Consider the following 27,458-nt stretch of genomic DNA (forward strand, 5'->3'; position numbering starts at 1 on the left):
AATCTCGGAGAAGGGTGCGTTAAAGCCCCGCGCTTCGATGATGTTACATGCATTTATCAGCTCTCCCACTGTCCTGAGAGCAATTCTCCAGCTCAGCTCACTTCTTGCCTTCCAGAAACCTGACGTTGGCGCCCTGAACGCATCCCCAGAGCTCCCTGCAGTTCGTTGGAGGAGCTGAGTTTGAATTACGCAGCTTTTGGCAGCACACTCCCTCCGTACACCCACCCTTGGGCGTGTTCTTGACAAAGCTGCCAAGAGAAGGAACACCAGACTTTCACCTGCGGCTCCGGCTCCCTCTGTACTTTGAGCCTTGCAGAAAAAAAGAAAAGAAAAGAATCCCTGTACTTTGCGCCCTGGAGCAAAAGGAAAAGAAAAAAGAGAAGAATCCTCTAGTCGAGATTTCTCCTTGAACCTCACGCCTAAAGATGACCTTGAGTCTCCCGCGTAAAGGCAGCCTTGGATTCCCGCACCCCCACTGGAAGACAGCCTTACCTGGGCCGGCGGGGCGGGGAGTGGCCGGAGACACCGCCCCGCAGCCCTGCGTCCCGGCAGCGCACCTGCCCGGTGGGGCGGGCGGGCGGGGCCCCGGGCGGGGGCGGGGCGGGGGGGCGGCGACCACGGGGCGGGTCTGGGAGCCTGCCCGCCCCGCCTCCCGGAGGAACCTGCTGGGCAATCGGCACTGGGTACCCGGGACTATGGGGAAGCTGGTGGTGCTGACCCTGCTCGGGGTCGGCCTGGCCCTGCTCGGGGAGAGGTTTGTGGCGCTCAGGTGAGTTGAGTCCTTGGCTGTCTCTCCTCTTCCAAGTTAAGTCCGGGCTGCCCGGTGCCGGCTTCCTAGCCAGCAGGAATGGACAGTGTTGGTGACCTCACTCCTCAGTGCCACCCAGCAAACGGATGTGGAAAGGGAGCGAAAGTTCTTGCTTTTCCTAAGATACTAGGTCAGGCATGCCCCCATTTATTTTCTGAAAGTCACCCGCCCAAGCCCTCTTTCCAAGTCGCTCTAGGCTTTGGAGTAGTGAAGACCTAGGGGGTGGGTAGGGGCTGAGAGGAGGGGGCGCGGAGGCGGGTAGGGTGGGGAGGAGGGGAGGGAGGACAATGGGAGATATCTGTAATACTATCAACAATAAAAATACATTCAGAAAAAATAAAAATAAATAAAAACTCCGCGGGAAGGGCTGGATTCGAGAGAAGGGACAGGCTACCAGGTGGGTGTTTGTGGCCGACTCTGACCTGGCCCAGGGCCTGTTAAACATTGAGGAGGGCTGGGTTGCTGAACTCATCCCAGATTAAGAGCTATTCAGACAGGAGGCGGGGAATGAGCTGAAATTTGCAGATGTTAACTGGCATTTTGTAGGTATCTGACCTTTTGAAGTGGAAGATCCTAGTGGTGATAGAAATATCTCAGGAAGAGGCAATACTGGGCTCAGAAGAAGAAATGTTAGGTGATGCTACACATTTCCGAGCAGATCTAAAAGCTCTGTTTGTCTTCAGTTGTCTTCGGGGAGCTTTTATTTATTTCTCTAAGTAGAAGCCGGGATCTCTTGAGGAGGCTGATGCCCTTTGGTAATACCTTCTAGTTCAGCTTGCGTATGTTCATTGTAACATTGCTCCCAGTGCACCCAGTGAGAGACTCATAAAAACAAGTATTACTATAAAGTAGATCTAACGTGTATTTTTTAAAAAGTGACAGTAAGATAAGTCTGTGTGTAGAGTCTTCCTAAATACTGTTTAATAAAAATTTAAACTTATCCCTGGTATTTAAAAGAAAGTTTCACTATGGAAACAAAACTATATTGAAAAACAATATAGCCAGTTGTTTAGATTTTGGTCAGTTGGATAAGTTACAAAGTAAGTCAGCATAAAAATTTTAAAATAATAATGTTAAAGCAAAGACTGCAGGGTTTAGTTATTAGGGGGTGTTGAATGTGGGGAAATTAGTTTGAGAGGGGGAGGTGGGTTAAAAGGCAAAGACAGTGAATTAAGGGCAGCCAAAGTGCAGATTTATAATAGACAATCCTTTATCAAATTAAATAATACAACTTGTACATTTAAATTAATAATACTGTGCAGTTACCCATACTTTTAAATATTATCAAAGTGTTGTCCATGTATAATTGCATTTTAGTCTTTCCAACAATAATTGGGTGAGGTTAACTGACATAGGCATATTACCCACATAATGTCCATGTTATATAAATAAATATAAATAAAAGGAGTTGCCTACTTACTTGTTATATTACCCATAAATGATGCAAGAGAGTTCATGAATATAAAGGTGATTAAAAACCATGTGTAGACATCAATTTTGGAAGTCGAACATTGACCTCCCGTGTTTTTATCGTCCACAGAGAGAGGATTAATGCACATCGAGACGTGAAGCCAGTGGAACCTCAGAACTGCCGCCTCATTGAGGGAATTGGTATGTAGGTGACAGTACCAAGAGGGCAGCACCGTTTCTTGGTCACCTTCCGCCTGAATGAGGCTGCCAACTGATTTAACCTCCTGCTACTCCTTAGACCTTCCACTTTACCTAGCTAACTCATCCCATCTTTTCAAGGCGTCTCTTTCATGTCAAAACCAGTAGCTCTTTCTCAGTTCTCTTTCTTACTGATGTCTCTCTGTCATTTGAAGGGTGCCATTGGCCCATACTTTGCCAAACTCTCCTCCTGTCCCTTCTGTGATATTTTGCTCCCCGCTCTGTCTTCTTTTGTTGCCCATCTTACTTCTCTTTTTAATTCTTCCCTCTCCTTGATATTTCTGGCTTCGTTGTTATTTCCTTCAAAATGTACCTGCAAGTACCAAGAAGAATATCCCTTAGCCCTTATCCTTACAAAGTGTTGTCCATGTATAATTGCATCACAGCCTACTGAGATGTCTTTAACCTCGGAGGAAAGGCAGGGGAGGGTGGGTGGGAAGAAATCAACCAATGAACTTGTATGCATATATGCATAACACATGGACACGGGCAATGGGGTGGTGAGGGCCTAGGGCAGTGATGGTGAACCTATGACACGCGTGTCAGCACTGACACGCATAGCCATTTCTGATGACACGCGGCCGCATGCCGAGGATGAAACATTTGCTGCTCCTGAGGATGAAACGTTTGCGAAATAATGGTTTTTCCTCTTAGTAACACACTACCCGAGTTATGCTCAGTTTTTTGGCGAAGTTTGACACACCAAGCTCAAAAGGTTGCCCATCACTGGCCTAGGGGGTTGAGGATGGGGCGAAAGTGGGCTGGAAGAGGTTAATGGGGGGAAAAGGAGGACCTATATAGTACTTTCAACAATAATGATTAATAAATAAATAAATAAAATACTTGAAAATCCATAGCTGGATCCCAAACCTCTCAAATGGCAGGCCTTCTTTCCCAGTCTGAAATTAACTTGATTCTACTTCACATTTCTAGTATATTCTCCCTTAAATCCCCACCCACAACCAGCTCCTTCTAGATAACCTCCACCCTTAGACCTGCCTGCATGACACCCCCATTCTCCAAGAGACTCAGTTCACAGTACAGGAACCATTGTTTTCCTTTGTGCCTCATTGTTCACCTGACACTTGCTTGCAGAAGCGCCCCCACACAGGGCTCATCTCACTTGCTAGTGACTGCTGAGACTGCTTATTTGGGCTCTGAGCCTCCAATTTCCCGACACTTCTACTCGAAAGAAAAGTTCAGTTAGATTCTGTTCACTGTTCTGAGAATGAGTGTTTTTCACTCTCTCACCTTTGCTCATGCAATTCCCTTCACTGATTTCTTAATCTCTGCTTGCTGAAATCAGCCACAAATTTCCCTCCTACCTCTAAATTCTCGCAGCACTCTGAAAGTCTGGGTCACTTATGACACCTATCACATGCTTTATTTTATAACTAGTGTTTTCTCTTTCTCCCAATATCAGATTGCAAACTCCCTAGGGTCAAGGACTTTGCCTTATTTATCAATATGTGACAGGATAACAGCATATTTTATTGTGATAGGAGTTTGTAACATAGATATACAAAATCAGAAAGAATGCTGATTTTTAATTGGTTTTTCTTCTCTCCCTCCCATCTCCCCTCCCCCCAATTTCTGCAAAAAGTTGCCTGGCCATTGTGCTCCCTGGTCTTAAAGGAGGTTTGTGCTGCTGGCTAGAAAGCAGAAAGAGCTGAAGACCAACTCCTTCCTGATTTTCATTTTCAAAATCTGAGCTCCTGCAAGGGATTCTGATAGAGAAGGAATGAGAATATGTGGGGTTTTTAAATAACAGGGACCCTTACCCCCCTGCCTGGCAGTATCCTGGGGAAGACACAAGACCTGGGAAGGAATGGCAACAAGGCATCTTTAAGAGGCTGGATTGTTTTTACTGTGTCTCCCAGCCTGAACCAAAGTCAGGTGCCCATGTAAGACATGGAAGTGGCAGAATTGTCTAAATCAGCAATTTTTAACCAGTGTGCCACAAGAATTTTTAAAACATGCAATACTTGACTATTTAGTCAGGGTCCCTGACCTCTTTTCCCTTAGATTGTCAAATAAAAAAAAATGACAACAGTCAACACAACAATAGCTGTCCAGTGTTAATGAATCAAAATGATACCTACTTGTTTTGTTAGAATGATAAAAATATAATAATGTTTGGGTGTGCCACAGAATTTTAGTAATTAGTTTATGTGTGCCAGGAGATGAAAATGGTTGAAAATCGCTGCATTAGCCCTAGCTGGATTGGCTCAGTGGATAGAGTGTTGGAACTGCAGACTGAAGGGTCCGTGGGTTTGATTCCAGTCAAGGGCACATGCCGGGTTGTGGGCTCGATCCCCAGTAGGGGGCATGCAGGAGGCAGCCAATCAATGATTCTATCTCATCATTGATATTTAGATCCCTCTCTCCCTCTCTCTTTCTCTCTGAAATCAATAAAAATATATTTTTAAAAAAAGAAAAGAAAATCACTGGATTAAATGATATCTAGGTCTACTCTCAGATTATGTAATTCAAACAGATTTGAGAAGTTGAAACTACAGCTAATGTTGTAAGACATAAGTCAACATACTGATTATCCAAATATTTTGAAGAGAATGGTTTAAAGGAAGTTGGCTGGGATAGAAGGGGAAAAATGCCATATTACTCCATAGCAGGTTCCACTTGTTTTTTTAGCTGGCTGTGAGAACCTTTGTTCCAAAATGTGACATGATTATAGGATTAATTGGTAGTCCTGCTTTAGCATGACTCTTTCTAAGAGTGCCTTAGGGCCTCCTCTTTTTACTTTGTGTGACCTCTTTATAGTTTCTCCTCAGTAGCTTGAAAGTAGCCAGACTTCTTACATTTAGGTTCAGGGCTCCCAAGATTCATGGAAGGGGAGAGAGAAGAGAGAGAGAGAGAGAGAGAGAGAGAGAGAGAGAGAGAGAGAGAGAGAGAGAGAGAGAGAGAGAGAGAGAAAACACTAGCAAAAGCTATGGCTGTGACTTTAAATTTGTATGTCAGTCCTATAGCATCACTTCCAGTTCATTCTATTTGTCAAAGCAATTACAAAGGTCTGCCCAGGTTCAAGTAAACAGAAAATATAGACTTTACCTCTTGATGGGAGAGTATGAACATCACATTTTAAAAAGAGCATGTGGACTTGATACATATTGATTCTACCATATTTGTAACATACGTTTTGCCACACTAGATAACCAGTGCCTTCACTCTCAGTCCTGCCTGCTTGGGCCATATCACCTGTGGTTCTGTCTCTCTACTAGGAGACATGCAAGCCCCTTTTCATCCTGGTCTCAGTCATAAGTTACTGATTGTATGCTTCTTCCCAAAGAAAAATGCTCAGGACCAGCTCTCAATGGAAAGAGATCTGACCAAATTCTTTTACATTCATTTACATCTAATAGTCCCTCTTAAGACATTATTGCCTTTGTAAAAGAGAGAAATCACTCAAAAATTTCCCATATGATTAGACAATAGTAGAATTTTTAAGCCTCAACAAGTTGGAAGAAGAGAAATGCTTGGGAGAGAGGCCTTGAAGAGACCTTCAAAACGATGACTTTCCAAATGTTATCACTTGGTCTGTAGACCAAGTTTTCTATGGGGAGTAAAGCTGAATCTCTCAGCTAGATGTCATTATTTGAAGAGTAAATCTAGGATATCAATTTATTTTATAGTTATTTGCTTTTTCTCCTGAAATGGAATTCTAAGAAAAAAAATTTTGTATTGGAGTCTGACTCAGGTTTCATTGTAGAGTATGCCTGCCTGTGGGATTCTTGAAAGTTAATATAGTTTCCCAAGTAAATAGTTGCAAAAAGTCAATGGAGTTTCCAAAAAGAAATTTAAAGTTTTGACTGTGAGATTAATCTTTTAAGCTTTCAAACACGCATCTTTCTGATCCTCTACTTCTTTTGCAGAAAATGGCTCTGAAGATATTGATATACTCCCTAGTGGGCTGGCTTTTATCTCCAGTGTGAGTATCTTCCATACCCCTCGGATACTCATGTCGATAACTGTATAGACAGCACAATAATGTTGCCGACTACAGCTGCCAGATGGACCTCTACACACCCATCCCACCTGCGGGTAAACCAGTCAACTAAAAAAGCCAAAACAGGATTCTGGAGAGCTAATCAGGACACCACAGGAGTGCTCAGGCCTGCTCTCTGTGGGCACTTTCATATTCAGTGGGGACTCAATAAATGTGTAATGATTTTTTGTTCAATTCCTAAACTAATCTCCAGATCTGTCCCTCAGCTTTGAATAGTCACCTTCTCAGTAACTAGTATTCCTCTCACCATGCTTGCCTGTTTTTGGAGCTCAGTAAATGTTTGTAGATTGAATGTTAAACCATGTTACTCAATTCAAAACCTTAAGCACTTTCTGCCTTAGGTTCCTTATCATTCTTTCCAGCCCTTTATAGAGAAGTAGAGAAAAGCCTGCATTTTATTCCCATTACCACTTTCACAGCTTGGGATGATCAGGAAACTGTAAGGAACTGAAGATATTGAACATCGTCATAAATTTGTTAAATCAATTGCAATTTGAAATGAGATGGAATATGTTGAAAGAGATTTACTGACTACATTTTTAATGTAAATTCTGATTTATGGAATTGCAAGTCCTAATGTTCCATTTTAGCCAAGAAAATACTACCAAATAAAATGAACTTTTAAATCTATATCATTTGGCCAAAAAAAGTTGGGCACATATAATAATCCTTCATGGTCTGAATTTCTAAATTCTTACATATGCACCGTATCATTAAGGTCTCATTTTTATTTTAAACTGCTTCTGGTGGTGGTATGTGTCGGGGTGGGCAAGTGGGAGAGATTTTATTTCTTTAGTTTTCCTTCAAAACCAAAGATAAAACAAAACTGTCTAGAAAATATTTTTCTTTGTTGAATTAAATGTTCTATGGCCAATTTAGATTTTTCAATGTTATGCCAAATAGATCTTTTGAAATGATTATTGTATAGCTAGGAGATTTCTTTGCGTGTTAGGAAATTATATTTGCAGTTCTTACAGTATGCTTTTTCTATTTTCATTGGAACTGAACGTACTGAATTGCTGCTATATAGACAACAAAGATTTCCATCACAAATAATGCCATGAGAAATATTACCGTATTTTCCGGCGTATAAGACTACTGGGCGTATAGAAGATTTTCCTGGGTTAAAAAGTCGTCTTATACGCCGGAAAATACGGTAACCTGAAAGTTTTAAATAATGGGGGTCTTTTTGTAAACTATAGGCTAAGGAGGATGGTCGTTGCTTATTTTTAATCTTTATGACTTTAATAAAGATTATTCAAGTCCTTCTTATTTTTTCCTGTCACCCTTCCTTACCATCCTAGAACATGTTTGGAAGCTGCTGATTTCAAGGGTAATTGTGTGCGGTAGATCTTTTTAGTCTACCTGCTTCCTTACCTTGGCCCTTGGCATGCTTCTCTTTGCCCGCAAGGTTACTCCCCTCTTTACACGTCACTAATTTTTAGTTCTTTGTGAGGTTTCGCTGTAGTGTCACCTCAGTTCCTGAGGGAACTCTTTCCTAACGCTCTCTTGCTGGGTGAGGCCCTCTTCTCTGGTGCTTTGGATTCCCTGTGCTTAGACCCTTACATTCAATACCATATCTGATGAGCTTGCTTGGTGCTGTCTCCCTAGATTTCAAGTTCCTCCAGGCCAGGACTTTGGAGGGTTCATGACCATACTCAGCACCTAACACACTACCTGGCATACACCGGTGCTTGAATATTTACTGAATGCATGTGCTCATAAATGAGGCCAGTGGAGGATTTCAATGCCTGTCCACACATACCTGTAGTATGTTGGGGAAAATAAGATGCCTGCATCTCCAGGTGATTTTCACCATTTTCAGTGGTGAATGATATAAAAACAATTGCTTGTAGTCAATTGCCACAAATTCTTACGCAATTGCCTTAAACAGAAAACCAAGTGAATGAGAAGTCATTTTATCAGAGGTGTTTCATTCATCATGACACTTAATCTAGGCCAAGTTGTTTGCAATGCTTCACCCTTCATCTCTAGAACAGTAAGTCTTTGTACTAGTTGGCAATGCCCTCACATCCCCCAAGCTACCATGGTACTTGCTGTGATCTTCTGCCCTGACCCGTCTTCCTGGGCAATATTCTCTACTGTCAAACCTTTCTTTATGGTGTGGTAACGAGGCTGTATAATTAACCATCTGAGTAATCTAAACAATTGGCTTCCCTAGGCTTAATTTTCCCCAGGTAAAAAGGGAAGGATTATATGTTTCTGACATTTTCCCCCCTCAATGGTGCCATTATCTAAGCTACTGGACTTGATGACAAATTGACTATTGGGGAAAGAGTAGACTTAAAGACTGGATTTTATGGCCTGATATTAGGGAGAATAGTGATGCCTTTAAAAAAGAATAATAGATATGAATGAGCAGCAGGATTTGAGGAGAGAATGTTTATATTGGTTTTGACAATTTGATTATGGGCTGTTCTTAGGAAGAAGTTGGGAATGCAAGCTAGAACTCCAGAGAGAAATTCCTGTTAAATGTGTAGATTTGAAAGTCATTGGTATAGAAGAAATATCTGAAATGTTATGACTAAGATCTGCAAGGAAAGAGTATAGAGCAAGAAGGAAAGAGGGATGGATGAGGACAGAAGGAGGAAGAGGCAGTAAGAGAAGCAGGACTTATATCAGCAAATTCTCCTCCTTCTCCTCCTCCTTCTCCTCCTCTTCCTTCTTCAAAGGGATATATGATAGTGTCAAATGCCACAGAGATATAAGCAAGAGAAAGTACAGAGGTTTTCACATGGGATATTTTGGAGGCCATTGATATGACCTTTATAGAGGTATATCTATAAACTACAGAATACTGATTTCTGAAAGTTTGAACAAATCAAATCTGGTAACAAGATCAAGTGATGTTTCCAAGAAATTTGACAGTGAAGGGAAGACAAAATAAATGCATGTTTGAAGAAGTAGTAAAGTTAGGGGACCATTGGTTTCGAGGAATGAGAAGCGAGCAATTTTTCAAACAAAAGAAGGGGACATTGGTAAAAAAAAAAAAAAGTGCTAAAGCAAGAGAGAGAGGATGTACTTTCTGAAGACAGGGCCTAGAGAACAAGATCAAATAAACAGGTGGTGGAGTTAACAGAAGAAGGCAGACTGGTGCAGCCACTGTGGAAAACAGTATGGAGATTTTTCAAAAAATAAAAAATAGAACTGCCATTTGATCCAGCGATCCCACTTCTGGGAATATATCCTAAGAATCCAGAAACACCAATCAGAAAGAATATATGCACCCCATGTTCATAGCAGCATTATTTACAATAAGTAAGATTTGAAAACAGCCTAAGTGACCATCAATAGATGAGTGTGGTACATTTACACAGTGGAAGACACTCTGCTATAAAAGAGAATGATTTCTGCCCTAGCTGGTTTGGCTCAGTGGATAGAGCGTCGGCCTGCAGACTGAAGGGTCCTAGGTTCAATACCGGTCAAGGGCACATGCCCAGGTTGCAGGCTCGATCCCCAGTAGGGGTTGTGCAGGAGGCAGCCAATCAATGATTTTCATCATTGATGTTTCTATCTCTCTCCCTCTCCCTTTCTGAAATCAATAAAAATATATTTTTTTTTTAAAAAGAGAGAGAATGATTTCTTACCCTTTGTGACAGCATGGATGGATCTGGAGAGTATTATGCTAAGTGAAATAAGCCAGTCAGAGGAAGACAAATATCATGTGATCTCACTTATATGTGGCATCTAATGAACAAAATAAACTGATGACTAAAATAGATCATAGGCATGGAACAGAATAACTGATCTCAGAGGGATGGGAGGTTGAGAGGAGGGGAAGCAATTAATGATTGCTTAACCCATGGACACAGACAACTGTGCGGAAAAGGCCGGGGGTGGGGCAGGTGTTGGATGGAGGGGGGGCAAAAAGGGGAAAAATGGGGACTTCTATAATAATACTGTCAACAATATAAATAAATAAATAAATAAATAAATAAATAAATAAATGAATAAATAAATAAAAATGGAAGGCTGACTGAAACTGAGGTACAGAGGATTCATTAACGGAGCAAAGAGACAGGCTTGAGGATGAGCTTTCGGTCCTCTGAGTTCCAGTCTGGGTCTGTTTCCAGGAAGATAGATAGGAGAATCAAGAAATTCTACCTTACTTCCCTCTTTAATATCTTCCTTTCTTCTCCCCTGAAGTAGTTCCTTGCTTACATTCTATAGATGCAGAAAGAAAAAAGGAGAACATCTTCAGACATTGGGTTAGTGCCCTCCTTTTAGAAGGAAAGTGGACATCACAGCATAGAATTGCTACATATGCATGCCTCAGAGCCCTCTCTCCCAGGTGCCACGTCCTGGTGACAGTTTCTGACATGCTGATAAAGAGTGTGCTGTTGGCCCCCATACAGGTGTCTTGAACATCAAAGTTTTAATGTCAGCAGTGAACATTTAAAACGAATGTGGCATGTTGCTGAAAAATTACCACATAAGCAAATAAATGGCTTTTTATTTAGCTCCTGAAAATACCATACATAGAAAGACATTCTTAACCATCTGGAAATTATTTAGAGGAAATTAAAGTTCAACTCTGTCAACTCTGTCAAAGAGGGAGAAAAGAAGAGAACTGATAAAATTAAAGAAATATTGAGGCAGAAAGCAGGGAGTCAGAGGAAATTCATGTTGGATGGCATATTTGTTTGTAATTTTCCCACCAGAGAAATAGGAGGTAAAGTTACTCATTGAGAATACTGGTAAAGAGGAAGATAAAGAAATAAATTTAGGATAAACATTTGGAGATATGCAATAGATTACCTGTTAGAATGAACAAAAAGGCTGATAAACATCATTGGATGTCTGATTAAAGTTGGGATGATAACTTTGCACCTAAGTTTTTTCTCCTGATTTAGACTAGCCCTGTAAGAGGTGGACCAGGGCAAAGGGAGTTGGTAGGGAATTTGATGAGTAGGCAGCAAACAAAGGGTGTGACTTCCTTAGGAGCAAGCTGTTGACTGATGATAACAGATGTGAGGTCTGGAAGGTTGTAGCTCCAAGCATGCGGCTCTCTCCTCCAGGTGTGGTGCCTGAAGGAGAATGTAAGAGGGCAGACCACCTTCTCTGGTGTGCCGCAGTATTGTCTGCGGGAGAGCCAGCTCTCCAGTAAGATTTAGGCATAGAAGGATTATTCTAAGAAAAGCTTAAAGATTAGATTCACTCCCCTAGGGGTGAAGGGCCAAGAATAGTGTTACTGTAAGTGTGTAAGTGCGTGCATGCACGTGTGTGTGTGTGTGTGTGTGTGTGTGTGTGTGTGTGTGTGTGTGAGTTTATAAGAAAAGGAGGGGCAAAGGAGAGAGAGAAGGGAGAGCAGGAAGAGAAAATTTAGATTGAGTATAAGTGGAAAAACGAGGGTACAAGAAAAGATACAGCGTTGTTGATATTAAGGTTGAGATTATCAGAGTGTTGGGGGAGGAATGCGGGGAGGAAGTTGCAACTTGTGTAGAATAAGTCAACCCCAAGATTTGATCCAATGACCAGGGATGCAGCCAAGGACCAATACATTCAGGATGCCTATGATTGGTTTATCAATACCTGGTCCTCCAATAAACAGGGCCACTCTTCAAGAACTTTTTGCATTACTTAGAGAAAAAGATTCGTATTTGAATTTTCAGACATATCTATAAGAACAAAATATGTCAGAAATAGACAATTCTTTGAGACTAGTTCCCCAGTTAACTCTTGACTAATTCTACTATGAAATGTAATGGATGTCAGGATGGAAGCAATACAATGAAACTATACACCCTTCTCTCCATTTTGAGGACGGTCAGTTATAGAATATCAGGACTGGATAGTCTTAGATATCATACATTTTAACGTCCTCATTTTCTAAAAGAGGAACCTGAGGCACAGACAGGCATGGGACCCACACAAAGTAACACAGCCTCTCGTCTCTTGCACGGTACTTTTTGTCTAAACCCTTTCTTTCTATATTAAAAACTGACTTTGGATTCTTCCATTCCCAATGGTTTAGATGACATTGCTAATCCCTCAGATTAGATAACGGCAACAGCTGACAGATAAAAATGTCCCAGAAATCTAAAAGAAGTTTAGAGTTTTTTAACATCTTTGCTAGACTGAGATTTTAATTTCCTTATGAAAACATTGTTTTGATATGTATATATGTACATACTTATTCTCTATTTTTTAAAGGGATTAAAATATCCTGGCATGCCAAGCTTTGCACCAGATGAGCCAGGACAAATCTTCATGATGGATCTGAATGAGCAGAACTCAAGGGTCCAGGCACTGACAATCAGTGATGGTTTTGACAAAGCATCATTCAATCCACATGGGATCAGTACTTTCATTGACAAAGGTAAAGCTTGAATGCTTAGGAATAAGGGGGAGAATGAGGGAAATGTCAAGGGAATTTTATCTCAGAAAAGCTGTTATCAAAATAAAACATACATATTAATACATTGTTTATGCTTTAAAACAATTTCAAATATTATTTTTTAGTTGTTGGTAGTTCCTAATTCCAAATTAATTTAGTTTTTAAATGGTTGTGGGTCCATAGAACATGTAGAAAATAAGAACAGTGAAACCTAATGGTTACTACATAAAGGGAAGAGTTACAATTCAGAATGTTTAAAGAAATGGTGCTTTAATTCTTCCAAATACCTAGTGGAATTACAATGTATTGTTAAGTATAAATTTGCTGGACTGATTTAATGATTCATAATTATTTCCATCCACTTATCCAATAAGTTTGGTCTGCACCAACAGACTTGTTCAAGTTTAAATAAATGGGTATCTTTAAAAATGGCTGAACACTATTTTATGAAGTAAGTTAAATATTCCCCTGAAATCTTACATAGGGGTGGGGAAAAGTAGGTTTACTGTGCAATTGTGACTTTCTCTTGAGTTAATAAAGCTATTGAAATAATCATAACCTGCATGTCTTTTTCAATACAAACAACTGTAAACCTTCTAAGATTTTCCACCTGATTCAGACTAGCCCTGAAAGAGGTGGGACAAAGGGAGTTGGTAGGGAATTTGATGAGTAGGCAGCAAACAAAGGGTGTGACTTCCTTAGAAACAAGCTGTTGACTGATGATAACAGATGTGAGGTCTGGAAGATTGTAGCTCGGCATTCGGCTCTCTCCTCCAGGTGTGGTGCCTTAAGGAGAATGTCAGAGGACAGAGCACCTTCTCTGGTGTGCTTCAGTGTTGCCTGCAGGAGGGCCAGCTTTCCAGTAAGATTTAGGCATAGAAGGGTTATTCTATGAAAAGCTTGAAGATTAGATTCACTCCCCCAGGGGTGAAGGGCCAAGAATAGTATTACTGTAAGAGTGTGTGTGTGTGTGTGTGTGTGTGTGTGTGTGTGTGTGTGTGTGCATTTGCCCACCCCTATATATCTGCTTGCTTAGCAAGTCCTTCTTTAAAAGGTAATTATACCTAACCAGTCACATAACAATTTTGTATTGCTTTATAGTTTATAGAGCGTTTTCACGTATATGTGATTTATTTAGTCACAAAATAAAACCCTGTTCCAACCTGAGACTTCTCCTCTCCCTGTGCCATTCAGTGAACTAGTTACAATGCTCTCATTTCCCTCTTACCATCTCTCCAAGCTGTCCACTCTTCCCATCCTCACTGCTGCCATCCCAGTCCAAGCGCCAAACACGTCTTTCCCATGACTGCACCTTCCCTCTAATGCTACCTCAATCCATTTCTATAATCAAGAGTTATTTTTTATGCAAATCTGATCATGTCACTCTCTTCTTAAAATGCTCCATGTTGTTCCCATTACTCTGAAGATCAACCCCAAATCTTCAAAATAACCTGGGTTCCTAGGGGCTACTCCTACACATTCTGGCATCTGGGTGCTCCCTCCAGCCTCACCAGACACCACTCTCCCCCTGACTCTCTGGACCAGTCACATTGGATTTCTTTTAGCCCCCCAAAATGCTAATGCCTCAGGGCCTTTGCATCTGCCGTTCCCCTACTCCCCCCCCCCTGCCCCACCCCCAGCCTGGAATATCTTTCCACTACTTCTGGCTTACTCATCCTCATCCCTCAGGCCTCAGCTTAAGTGTCACCTTCTTAGGGAAGCCTCCCCACAACTGTTTCAGGGCATGAACCTTATTATATTTCATGCGATGTACTTCTTTTAGCATTCATCAGAATAGCAACTAGTGTTTTCTTATTAATGTTAAAAGGTACCAACCTCTACTCCTCGCCCCCTATTGCTCTGTAGTGAGCTCCTTCTAATCTTTGGAGCCAAGCTTACCTGTCACTGTTCAAGTGGCTGCACTCTATGAAGGCATCTCCCACTTCCGTTTCTTTTACTTACTATTCATTTCCTCCCTGTTTTCCTCTCTAGAATACAATCACCATAAAAGCATGTGTGACTTGTTCATTGCTGGATTCCCAGAGTCTAGAACCATATCTGCTGCTCTAGAAGATGTGTTAAATGAATAAATGAATGAACCCTATGGCACAGCCAGTTCAGATATTAATGCTCAGTTTTATAGATGGAGAAATGGAGTTTAGAGAAATGCAGTGAAGTATGGCTTCACTTCTCTCATGAGTAAATGGCAGTTCCAGAACTGGAACCCCAGAGGGTCTTACTTCTAATCCTATGTTCTTCATTTGGGTGAAATTAAGGCTTCGGGCTCTACTTGAATAATACAAAGTCACCACTTTTTTTCGCCTGACATGAAACTAGACATACTGCTTCACTGGAGAAGTTGTAATGAGTAATCAGATTAACCCAGAGCTATTTTATTTCATGGGATAGTGTTGGAGGAGGAGGTTTCTTTGCGGGGGGATGGAGGGTGAAGGTGGGGAGAGGAGAGTGAGCATTGGTTTAAGGTTTTTGTTTCCTCAAATGGGACCAGTTTACAGTTTTCAGATTAACCCTTAGGCATTTAATCAGGATTTCAGAAGCTCAGTATATTATGATAGACATCTTATTTTATTAGTCACCTCCCTTAATTATGCATTTAATTCTTAAGGCCAAAACATCACGTATACATTGGAATGGAATGAGAAGACAGAGAAGAACATTATTCTCACCAAGCATTGCTTACGTGGAAAGAGGGGCCCAGTGGAGGCCTAAAGAAGGGTAGAGCCTGGGCAGCACCCATATTGTTCATGCCGTGTTTGGCAGGAGTGTCTGGCTGACGGGCCACGTGAGGACTAAAATCCAACTCAGTTCTGCTTGCCAAGCCCCTGGCCCCGGACCAGAGCTGGGTCAGACCAAATGAAAGACTCATCTGTGAGGGAGCCCCTTTTCTTAATTTAAGTCAAGGTATCGGTGTGTTTCAGGAACCAGCTCAGGGCCCGGGTTTGCTCCATTATAGGCTTAGGAACCCCATTAAAGGAGGGAATAGGGGAGAGCCCAGTAGGAGGATGGGGGCTGGCCTTTTCAAAATCCAGAGCTCATTTGACCTGGAGCTCCTGAGAAGTCAGGAAACAGTACTTTGAGAAGTCGGATTACTACCCTCAATCCTGTTCACAGCTGTTAACGGTCCGATATGAAAGCAGATAGTTGAACGCTCTTGAGGTACTCTGTTTCCTTGTGCAATCATGTTTACCTTCCATGTCCACTAGGCTCACTAAATATTGGTATTGCAGCCTCAGGTGGTTGACTTGCATCAGAAGTTCATTCTCTAGCTGGGAAGTATTGCTTAGTTTAAGATATTCACACAGCCCTGGCATTTCTGGAATGTGTGTTGCAATGTGGGAAACATCCACCGAAAAGAATTCTCAGCAAAGCTTTGTTTGCTTGCGTCCACTTCTCCTGTTGAAGAGCCATCTGGGGAAACCATATCATGTCCATGCACCGCTGTAGTTCTGTACCTTCCTGTTAGAAAGGGGAATGCAGGTGAGGATGAAGAGACTATGTGGAAACATCAGGGTTTGGCTCTGCCACTTGGTGATGGTAAAATTGCTGACAAATCATTCCCCTTCTGAGTCTCAATTTCTTCAATAAAATAGTGATAGTGGCATTTGTCTGACTTGCCTATCAAGTGGACTGTGGGAATCCAATGCAAGATAGATGAGAAAAACTCTTGGACGTGACCAAGTTGCACACCAAGTCTAATAAAAGTTGCAATAGGAGTAAACTTATGGGAAATTATGCCTTTTCCCACTTAGACCACACTGTGTACCTTTATGTTGTGAATCATCCCCACATGAAGTCTACTGTGGAGATATTTAAATTTGAGGCACAACAACGTTCTCTGGTTCACCTGAAAACTATAGAACACGAACTCCTCCAAAGGTATGGATTTAAAGTATTTTGCACTTCTATTTATTTTGCACCTCTGCTGTGTGCTTTGTTTTCTTGGGTTCAGTGGGCTTCCTCAAACTATTGTTCTGTAGCCTTGTTTTCTGGAGCTTTCTAAAGGTTCCCATGGTGACACTGCCCAGCATCCCACTAGAAATTGCTGTATTCGTATTGAATATCTTTATATTTCCCAACTTCTTAAAAGCATTTTAATCCTATGAAAGTGCTCAATTAGATTCCCAGCTCTAATTCCACAACAATGCAATACGAACTATGGGGCTCTCTTTAAACACCTACCCCCATTTCTAGTTATCCTGGTAGGTCATGTCTGAGAGCCACACCCTCTGGGTGTTACAACCAACCTACCTCAAGGTGGGCTATTCCTTTGTTCAATGAGAGCTTCAAGGTGGAATTTGAAAAAAAAGCCTGTGGGCACATATAAAAATTCACATTTATCAAGCTTCGGTGTTGTGCCAGGCATTGTACAAAAATACTTAATTTAATTCTCACAACAGCCTTCAATAACAGGCATGAGTAAGCTGACACTTGGTGTTTTAGATTAAAAAATTGCTCATGTTACATAATTTGTAAGTGGCAGACCCAGAGTGTAAACCTAGATCTGTCTGAATTCAAAGCTGTGCTCTCAAGGGCAATGCTAAACATCCTTCTTATTGTGTTGCAAAACAATAGTATGTTTTTTAGTGGATAGGTTGCCTGTTTCAAGGCTGTAACAAACAATGAATTTGTCTTCTAAAATGGACTCAACACTGAAAGACAGGTTCCAAAACAGTAGAGGTTCATCTTTTCATGAGACAGAAAAATGGGAAAATAAATGGAAGTTCACCTTCTTGTCTTTGTTATCTTTCTCAACATCATGTATGGAATTCTCCCATAGAATCTGGGAGCAATAAAAGCAGAAGGCAGAAAAAGTGAGATTAGTTGAAGTTACTGAACTCCTCTCTCTCTCTCTCTCTCTTTTTTTTTAATGTTTTTATTGATTTCAGAGAGGAAGAGAGAGGGAGAGAGCAATAGAAACATCAATGACGAAAGAGAATCATTGACCGACTGCCTCCTGGGCGCCCCACACTAGGGATCAAGCCCACAACCCGGGCATGTGCCCTGACCGGGTATTGAACCATGCCTCCTGGTTCATAGGTCAATGCTAAACCACTGAGCCATGGCAGCCATGCTGAACTCCTCTCTTAACACATTGTGCTGGGTTCTGAGGCTCAGTGGGAACCAGGACAGCTATGGAGTGACTGGGAAACTGGACAAATCACTTAACCTGTGCTTCAATTTCCTGAGCAAAATGGGGTTCTCTTATTGGTCTATCTCACCACACAGGTGATTGTGAGGCTTAGATACAATAACATGACCTCACAGGAAGAGTTCCTCAGAAATCACAGCCTAAGGGAAAACTCCATACATGACAACTTGATTAGGGAGTACAATCCCAGGATGCAAAAGTGAGAGAACAGCTTGAGGCAGGGAAGAGGGAGTAATATGGGTTGAATTGTGTTCCCTCAAAAAGACATGTTGCCATGTTAACCCCAATATTTCAGAACATGACCCGATTTGGAAATAGGATCATTGGTACATGTTATTAGTTAATGCCCTCCATATTGGTGGGCTCACACAGGGAGAATGCCAGGTAAAGATGGAGTGTGAGATTGAAGTGATTGCCTGGGACTACTAGGAGCCAGCAGAGACAAGGAAGGATTCTACCACAGGAACTTCAGGGGGAGCACGGCCTTGTCAACACCTTGATTTCAGACTTCTAGCCTCCAGAACTGCAAGACAATACATTTCTGTTGTTTTATGCCACCTAGTTTGTGGCGCTTTGTTACGGCAGCATTTCTAGAAACTCATATGGGGGACAGTCTATCGCAAATACATCATCCTTCTCCCTTTCTTACCTTGGCCAGGTAAAAAAGGGAGAAGAGCTTATCTACCAGCCTTATCTCCCATTAGTCAAAAGGTTTGCCTCAAGGGCTATTCACTTGGTACCTGAACAAGTCACGCCTGGTGATAGCTTGTGTTTTGTTGTCAACACAGAAGCCTGAAAGTGGTAGCAAGAGACCCACACAGGCACCATAAAGCACCATAAAGCCTACTGTGGAAAGTCTGCCAGATCCCTTGAAGAGCTGGTTGAAGAAGTGCCAACTGGAACAGGGCAAGTCAGGCTCTAAAGAGGATCTAAAGAGAACCTTAAGAAGTGCTCTGATACTCACATGGACCAAGCATTTTAAGGAGTAGAACAAGGTGCTATTCTTGAGAGAATTCAATTTAATCTATGGGGTCAGGCAATACCTTTTAGAGGAAGGAATGCTCACGCTGAGACCTGAAAGATGACCTTGGAAAAGTCATTATACATCAAAACCTAAAAATATTTTCCTGATTCATCCAGTTTTCTTTCCCAATTTAATCTAAAAAGATTTAACCTTTTTTTTTTTTACATTTTTCAAGTCACTGTCTTCTTTTTTACTTTTCCAAAATGAAAATGACTTATTTTTTTATGTTGTAAGAGTAAGACTTACTTCATTTAAAAAATGTAATGGTATTAAAGAACACAAATGGAAGGAATAGCACTACAATTTCACCTACTCAAAGAAAATAAGGTCAGGATGAACTGGGTTATGCTAAAAGAGCAGAAAAGAAAACCCTACCTTCTCTACAAAGTTTTCTTTTCTTTCTCATGCTATGCCTCTAATGCAGGTGATATGGGGACTCGGTTTTATATTATCCTCCTGTAGGACCCTAGGAGAACCACACTATGCATCATCAGGAAAGTTGCTGGTTACTATAGAAGAGTGGGGGAAGCATGGTGTGTCATGAACTAGCTCTTAAAGTCCTCCATCTGAGAGCCACACACAATCACTTCATTTCATTGGCCAAAGCTAGTCACATGGCCATGCCTAACATCAAGGACATTGGATAAACCTAATTGCAGAAAGAGAAGAACCAGCACCATTGGCAAACTGCACTATGACCGCCACAGATAACTATTGTAAACATTTACAAGTCCAAAGATTTGGAGTTTGAGGCTTATTTGTATATTTATTGGGTTTTACTGACTTCTGCAAAAAGAGAGGAACGAGAATAACAAATGGCTAAAAAAAATCAGGGCAATCAAAAATCATTTACTTTCTGTGGATTTTTAAAATTCATACTAGTTCATGTATACTTTTTCAAGTTGATGAACATATTGGTCTTTGTAGAAATTTGGTGATTTTGACAACAATCACTATTTTAAAATTCTCTCTCTCTCTCTCTCTCTCTCTCTCTCTCTCTCTCTCTCTTTCTCTCTCTCCACTTTAGTGTGAATGACATTGTGGTTCTCGGACCAGAACAGTTCTATGCCACCAGAGACCACTATTTTACCAGCCAATTCTTGACACTATTAGAGACATTCATAGATCTTCAGTGGACATATGTTCTTTTCTATAGTCCAAAGGAGGTCAAAGTGGTGGCCGAAGGATTTAGTTCTGCCAATGGGATCACAATCTCACCAGACAAAAAGTAAGTAAGCTCATTTATAATTTTTCTACCCTTTGATCTTGACATATTAGTGGACTCCTTCCCTTAAGAGGTAGGTTACTTCCTAGCTTAAATAGTCAACATATGAGTGGAGGGATCAGGTATGGCCAGGCTTTATACTAAATGTGTGGTCTTAAGCAAACCAATATGCCTTCCTACACTTTAGACTCCACTCTTATCCCAAAATGAAATGAGGCATTTTGACTCAAAGATATAAAGTCCTTGTCCCAATTTTCTTATGTGACTCTAGCACATTAAAATGGAGAATAAAAGCATGATACCTCTGTCTCTTATGAGGTTGAGGCCTTTAACCACTTATACTAAGTTCTGCTACCCCGAAATTCTTATCGGAGAGGGTGTCCCAACTTAGATTGGACATTAAGTTGTATAAGTTTAAGACTTAATGATTCTCTGCAGCAGAATTTTCTATGAAAAAACACGTTTTATGAAGCAGGCAGTTTTATGGAAAACTCTTAAAGTGTTTTAAAATGGAAGGTATTTTAAAAAGCAAAGTACTATGAGTATTGATATATAAATTTGAGATAATTAATAGAGATGATCCCTGTGGAAAACAGCTCCAAATGTTCTTCCTCTTTTTATTTTTTTTCCATTTTTTTAAATTAAGGTATTATATGTGTACATATCTTACCATTGCCTCCCCGCCCCACTCCCATACATGCCCTCTTTATTTTTCCCCATGTTCTTCCTCTTTTTAAAAATGATTGTGATTGAGCTTCATGGTCATCTGATTCTTCTTGCCAAGGACTAGTTTTTGGAAGTGTCTTTTTGTCTTATAAGAGGACCACTTACCTCATTCAATTTAAAGGTCCACTTACCTCCATTCAATTTAAAGACATTCAATTTAAAGATTCCCAAGTAATGAGATTGAGTCTATATGTCATCTAGAAACACCAATTTCATTATTTTATAGTCATATCTCATATTCAACACTTATATAAAGCACTTCAAGAATATTAAAAATACCACTCCATTATCTTTTTTATTTTTATTTTCGCTGTGGTTTAAAATGGCAGTGCAGTGGTACTTTAACTATTGTGAATTTTTATACATCTTCTCCACAATAAAATTTAATGTCATCTCTTAATACTACTTGCTTCAATGTAAATGTGATTTACTTCAAAGGTATATCTATGTAGCTGATGTAATGGCTAAGAACATTCATGTAATGAAAATTCATGATAACTGGGATTTAACTCGACTGAAGGTAAGAGTACCCTGGCTTCCCACACAACATGGCCTCTTACATTAGCTCCCACGCTTGACCTGGGAATGTGCTCCTTGAATGAAGAAAACATGAGTAGTTAAAAAAAATATTGATGGTGAGAGTGTGTTCTTGCACCACTAATAACCAGTAACAAAGCCCATTAAAAATACTAACGTTAGCCCTGGATGGTGTTGCTCAATGGTTAGAGTGTCAGCCCATGCACTGAACCATTGCAGGTTCCATCTAGGTCTAGGGCATGTAATTGCATTGCAGGTTTGATCCCACCCTGGTTAGGGCAAGTGTGGAAGGCAACCAATTGATGTGTCTCTCTCACATGGATGTTTCTCTATCTCTTCCCTCCCTCCCTTCCACTTTCTCTAAAAATAAATAGAAAAAATATCCTCAGTTGAGGATCAACCAAAAAATAATAATAATAATTTCAGGATCCAGAAGGAGCTGGTGCGAGGGGGGAGGGGTAAGGAACAACGTCTTCACTGTTTCCTCTTTGTTGAAAGGTAATACAGTTGGACACCTTAGTGGATAACTTAACCATCGATCCTGACACAGGGGATATTTTGGCAGGATGCCATCCTAATGCCATGAAGTTGCTGATCTATAACCCCAAGGATCCTCCAGGGTCAGAAGTAAGTTCCTACACTTCTCTGAGCTCACAGGCAAGGCTGTACAACAAGCTGTTAAGGCAACGTGGAAGAATTGACTGGGTCACATGGGATGTTCCAGAACGGAACAAATGTACATATGGACAGAGTAAAGATTTTGTTAGAATGAAGAGATATAGCCCATTAACTTTTTCGGGTTACCAGGTACCAATTTAACATCAGTGCTAGACAAGGTGCCCCATCATAGCAAAGGCTATACTTGCCACTGGGAATAATTGGAAAAATATGCGCTTGATTATTCATGTTGACCCAGATTGCTATTCTTATTTCCAATCAGGATATAAGCTCAGAACAGGCCCTGAAATTAGGCAAAGGGAGAGTCATATACAGAACCACCTTCTTTCACACTACCAAACATGAAGTTCAAATGAAAGGGTTTAAATGACTGTAATCACAAAACAAAATTAATTTGCCACCCAGTTCTAATCCTATATAATAAAGGGGTAATATGCAAATGGACCCTAATGGCGGAATGACCAGAACTACAGCTTGACCAGTCACTGTGAGGCGCACTGACCACCTCTCAGTCCCTTTCCCCAGCCGGCAGGCTCTGATTGCCCAATGGCAAATGGGGAACTGGGGTTGGGTGGCGGGGGACACGGATGGCACCAGGCCAAGGCCCCCACCCCACCGTGGGTTGCTCTCTGTGTATGGGGTGACTGGTGGGGCAGGGCTGGCTGCAGGCAGCCGGGGAAGATGGCCCTGATCACAGGCCAGGCCTAAGGACCATAAATGATAGTGTTAAAGAATGTCTCATTTTAAAGATGGTATTTGTATTATTTAACATCGCTTCTAAAACAATAGCATATGCCATTGGATTTTCTATGACATTAAAAGCAAGAGCATAATGCATTTCATTTTCTATAGCATTGAGATTAAGAATAAAGTAATCTCAAGTGAATTTAAATATACATATTAATTCTTGGCCGACATAATCTGAGATATTTAGTCACAAAAATTTGTTGAGCAATTATAATATACCAGACTTTGTTTTCATACTTAAGATATACCAGTAAACAAAATATACAAAGATCCTTGCTCTTAGGGAGGGGGTCCAGACAATAAACAACAAGCATAAGAAATAGTAAGTTATATAGTAATTTGACAAAGGTAAGTTCTATGGGGAAAAAATGTAATAGAGTAAAAAGGATCAGAATTACTGTGAATGGGGGGAAGGCAAGTCCTACTATTAAATATAAATAGCAGTGTAGGCCTCATTGAGATGGTAAGGTTTGAAAGAAGATAAAATGTTTGAATCTAGGTTTGGGGAGTTGGGAAATTGAGATTTAAACCCTAGCCTTATAATTGGCCCAGGGGTAAATTAGAACATACAATTATTTCTGCTTACAAAATTGCTGTCCTTCAGTATTTTTAAAAAAATAATTGTTTCTCTTATTAATACATTAGCCACAGCTTTTTAAAAAAAATAGCAAGAAATGTAAAAAGAAACAAGAGTCCAGCCTGCCCTAGCCAGTTTGCTCAGTGGATAGAGCGTTAGCCTGCAGACCGAAGGGTCTGGAGTTTGATTCTGGTCAAGGGCATGTACCATGTACCTTGGTTGCAGGCTTCTCTCCTGCCTGGGCCCTGGTCAGGCCTGTGCAGGAGGCAACCAATCAATGTGTTTCTCTCACAATGATGTTTCTCTCTGTCTTTCCTTCTCTCTTCCACTCACTCTAAAAATCAATGGAAAAATATCCCTGGGTGAGGATTAAAAAAAAAACACACAAAGAGTCCAGCCTGAACCTAAAGCCTGAAGGATTGTTACCATAAATAGCATGCTACTCTTGCCTTAGATTATGTGTCCCCAAAAGAGATAATATAACTATTCTACAACAACGCCTACATTAAAAGAATGAAAATAAGTATTCTACAACAACACTTGCATTAAAAGAATGAAAATGCAATCTATAAGATGATTTGAAAATTGTTTAGGATCTTTTTCATGTCTCTATTTCCAAGTTTAATCATTTGTTTATTTTAAAGATTTTTTAATTTTTTTTTTTGTTGATTTTTGGAGAGAGAGGAAGGGAGAGGGAGAGAGAGAGTAACATGCCTCTTGTACTGCATACCCCATATTGGGGATCGAGCCCACAACCCAGGCATGTGCTTGAGCTTGACCGGGAATCGAACCAGCAACCTTTCAGTGCACTGGACCACGCCCAACCAACTGAGCCACACCGGCCAGGGCTCATTTGTTTATTTTAGATAAGACTTCTTTCTTCACAGTCACTGACACCCTTTCCTTTTGGTTGAGCATAATGTTTTCTACAAGAGTTCCAAGCTTGAATATTTTCCAGTAACAAATTTGAGAAGAAGTTATAGGATTTTCCTTAAGATAAAAAGCCAAAACTCAACTGAACTATTTTAATAGGAGATGTCAATATAGACTCATGACTCATGAACTTCGAATTGGTTTTCTTTAATTCCTATCTTGTCCTGTTTGAGTGAACTTCACCCAGCCTATTTGGAAACCTGAGCGCTTACATATTTACTGATTGGCAACCTAAAGTGTGTTAATCCTGGGGATCAATAACAGTATGAAGTAGTGATGTGTCAGATTGAATTCTTCAAAGTATGCATTCTGTATGCTTCCTCGCCACTTCTCTGATGCGAGGGATTCCAGCTGTGACAACTACCATCCTACTGGTTACCAGGTTGGGTTGGCTTGCTAACTGGATGTCCCTTTTTCATTTCTTCCTGTGTTTGTATTGAGGGATATGGCTAATGTCAGACTGCATAGATATCATTAGGACATTAATATTGTCACCATCAAAAGAAGAAAAAATGAAGATATACAAATTTTAGCTTATTGATTTGTGAGAAACATATTAGTCCTGGAGTATTTGGGAAGGAAAACATCACTGGCAGCTGTTTGCTCATATAGTGCACTAACAATTATTCTCTTCTTGGCAGGTACTTCGCATCCAGGATGTTCTGTCTGAGAAGCCCAGGATAAGCACCGAGTATGCCAACTCGGGCTCTGTGCTTCAGGGCAGCTCTGTGGCTTTTGTGCACAACAGGAGACTTCTCATAGGCACCGTGTTTCACAAAGCTCTGTACTGTGTGCTCTAGACTCCAGATAAGCCAAGAGTCTACATGTTTAGGAAAAGTAAAACCCTAATTCTAGGATGAGGGGAACTGCAAGTAAATCACAAACACCCACAAAAGTGTGTCTGGCTTTCCTTACGGATAGAATTAAAGAAGCAGAGTGATTCCATAATATTCACCAAGTTGCAAGTCAAGATAGTGACAGTCCAACAATGAGCCACATCTCTCAACTGTTTTTGTCCAACACTCCCAGTATTCTTTCCACCTAGGACTCCTTGGTAGCTGTGTGCCAAAATCACCTCTTACATCTGTCATGTTCTGAGCCTGCTGCAAGCCAGCTCAGGAGGAAAGCTAATGTTCAAATATTTACAATTCCCCTTCGCTTTCTCCGATTGCACTGGCACACACTGCTCATCAAATGTCCAGCCCATGGATAAAAGCAAGAATTGGCATCATGAAACTCTCTCCAAAGACCTCCTGAAACTTGTATTCTTCCCAATACAGACACAGGAAATCAGGTTCTGGAAAATCTGTCAGGGAGGCCTCACTTAGTTGCAAGCAGAGCTGATTTCTTCCTTCGTACTAGGTCTTTATGTGTAATAGTCTCCCCCTAATCCATGGTCTCACTTTCCATGGTTTCAGTTACTTGTGGTCAGCTACAATCCAAAAATATTAAAGGAATAATTCCAGAAATAAACAAAAGTTTAAAATTGTGTGCTATTCTGTGATGAAATCTTGAGCCATCCATTCCTGGTTACCTGGAACATGAATCATCCTTTGTCCAGTGTCTCCATGCTGTATATGCTCCCTGCCCCTTAGTCACTTAGTAACCCTCTGGCTTAATAGATTGACTGTCACGTGGAATCACAGTTCTTGTGTTCAAGTAACCCTTATTTTACCTAACAATGGCCCCAAGGCCATTCACATAATTTTTATCATAGTATATTGTTACAATTGTTCTATTTCATTATTTGTTATTGCTGTCGATCTCTTACTGTGCCTAATTTATAAACTAAACTATTATACAGGGGTGGGCAAAAGTAGGTTTACAATTATAATGCAAATAAATAATATGATAATAAATAATAATCCTATATAATAAAAGGCTAATATGCAAATTGTTTCCTTGACCAGGAGTTTGACTGCCTGCAACCCCTCCCCCTAGCTGGCCCCACCCCTGATCAGCCCCATCCACCCCGATCAGGGTGGGCCGGCCGGACCCCACCTGTGCAGAAATTCGTGCACCAGGCCTCTAGCACAATAATAAACTGTTTCGTATACTCACACCTGTAAACCTACTTTTTCCCAGCCCTGTAGGGATGTATGTATAAGACAAACATCGTACAGACAGGGTTTGGTACTATCCACAGTTCCAGGCATCCACTGTCCACTGGGGGTCTTGAAACATATTCCCCACAGATAAGGGAAACTACTCTTGTGACATCTGAATCTTAAGTAATGTAATCAGCTTGGCTCTGAACCATGAGATAGAACCTCAGCGGTGTTACCTTGGAGTTCTTTAAACTTGCTCTTAATAAACACTTATTATATAACGTCCCATAGACTTGGCCTTAAGGAACAGAAATAAATAACTTGGTTCTGGCCTAAAGTTCTATCCTAAGGACCAAATCAACCTTAGTTTGATTAGAATAAATAGAAATGTCCCTTTCTTGGTCAAACACCAGGTCAGCCTTTAGCAATCATTAAAGGGAATCAGCATACCCAAGCACCCCACCCCCTTCCCTTTCTGTGACTTTCCCTGGGAAGTGGTTGGTTTTGCCCCCCTTTCTCATGGGAATGGGGAGTGGGGGAGGACTCCTTATTTTGCTCAGTTAAATGCAAGTTTTGATGAAAAGTTTTGTAGCAGAGTCATATTCTACTTTTTAGCCCATGTAACTATGATTTAGATAGTATGACTATAGTGTCCATTGCTTCAGGGGAGGAATGACTCAGCAGATGTCATAAAATCAGTTTTCAGGTTTTAAGTTCCTAAAGCATAACCAAGTGGACACTGAAAAAATAATAAATCAGGGCATGTATAACAGTTTTAAAAAATATAATAGTTGTGTTTCTTTCTGTTCCTAACCCTTACACCCACTATATTAGAGAACGTTTACCAGATTAGGGAGAACAAAGAGTCAGAGATGGAAAAACTAAGGGCATTGAAGATGCTAGTGGGTTCCTGAGAATTGGCTCTGCCCTGCTTT

General features: G+C 40.8%; 1 protein-coding gene across 1 annotated transcript; it reads left to right on the forward strand.

Annotated features, from left to right (window-relative positions):
• Positions 1–646: 646 nt before the first annotated feature.
• PON3 (paraoxonase 3) lies at positions 647–26,281 on the forward strand. Its single transcript, XM_079785696.1, has 9 exons — positions 647–769; positions 2,349–2,419; positions 6,367–6,422; positions 12,675–12,840; positions 16,629–16,755; positions 20,080–20,280; positions 21,442–21,523; positions 22,039–22,167; positions 25,117–26,281. The coding sequence occupies exons 1-9, from the start codon at positions 696–698 to the stop codon at positions 25,273–25,275; spliced, it is 1,065 nt and encodes a 354-aa protein (XP_079641822.1). The 5' UTR covers positions 647–695; the 3' UTR covers positions 25,276–26,281.
• Positions 26,282–27,458: the final 1,177 nt, after the last annotated feature.

The sequence above is a fragment of the Cnephaeus nilssonii genome (assembly GCF_951640355.1).
Source record: "Cnephaeus nilssonii genome assembly, chromosome: 12".
Classification (NCBI taxonomy): Eukaryota; Metazoa; Chordata; class Mammalia; order Chiroptera; family Vespertilionidae; genus Cnephaeus; species Cnephaeus nilssonii.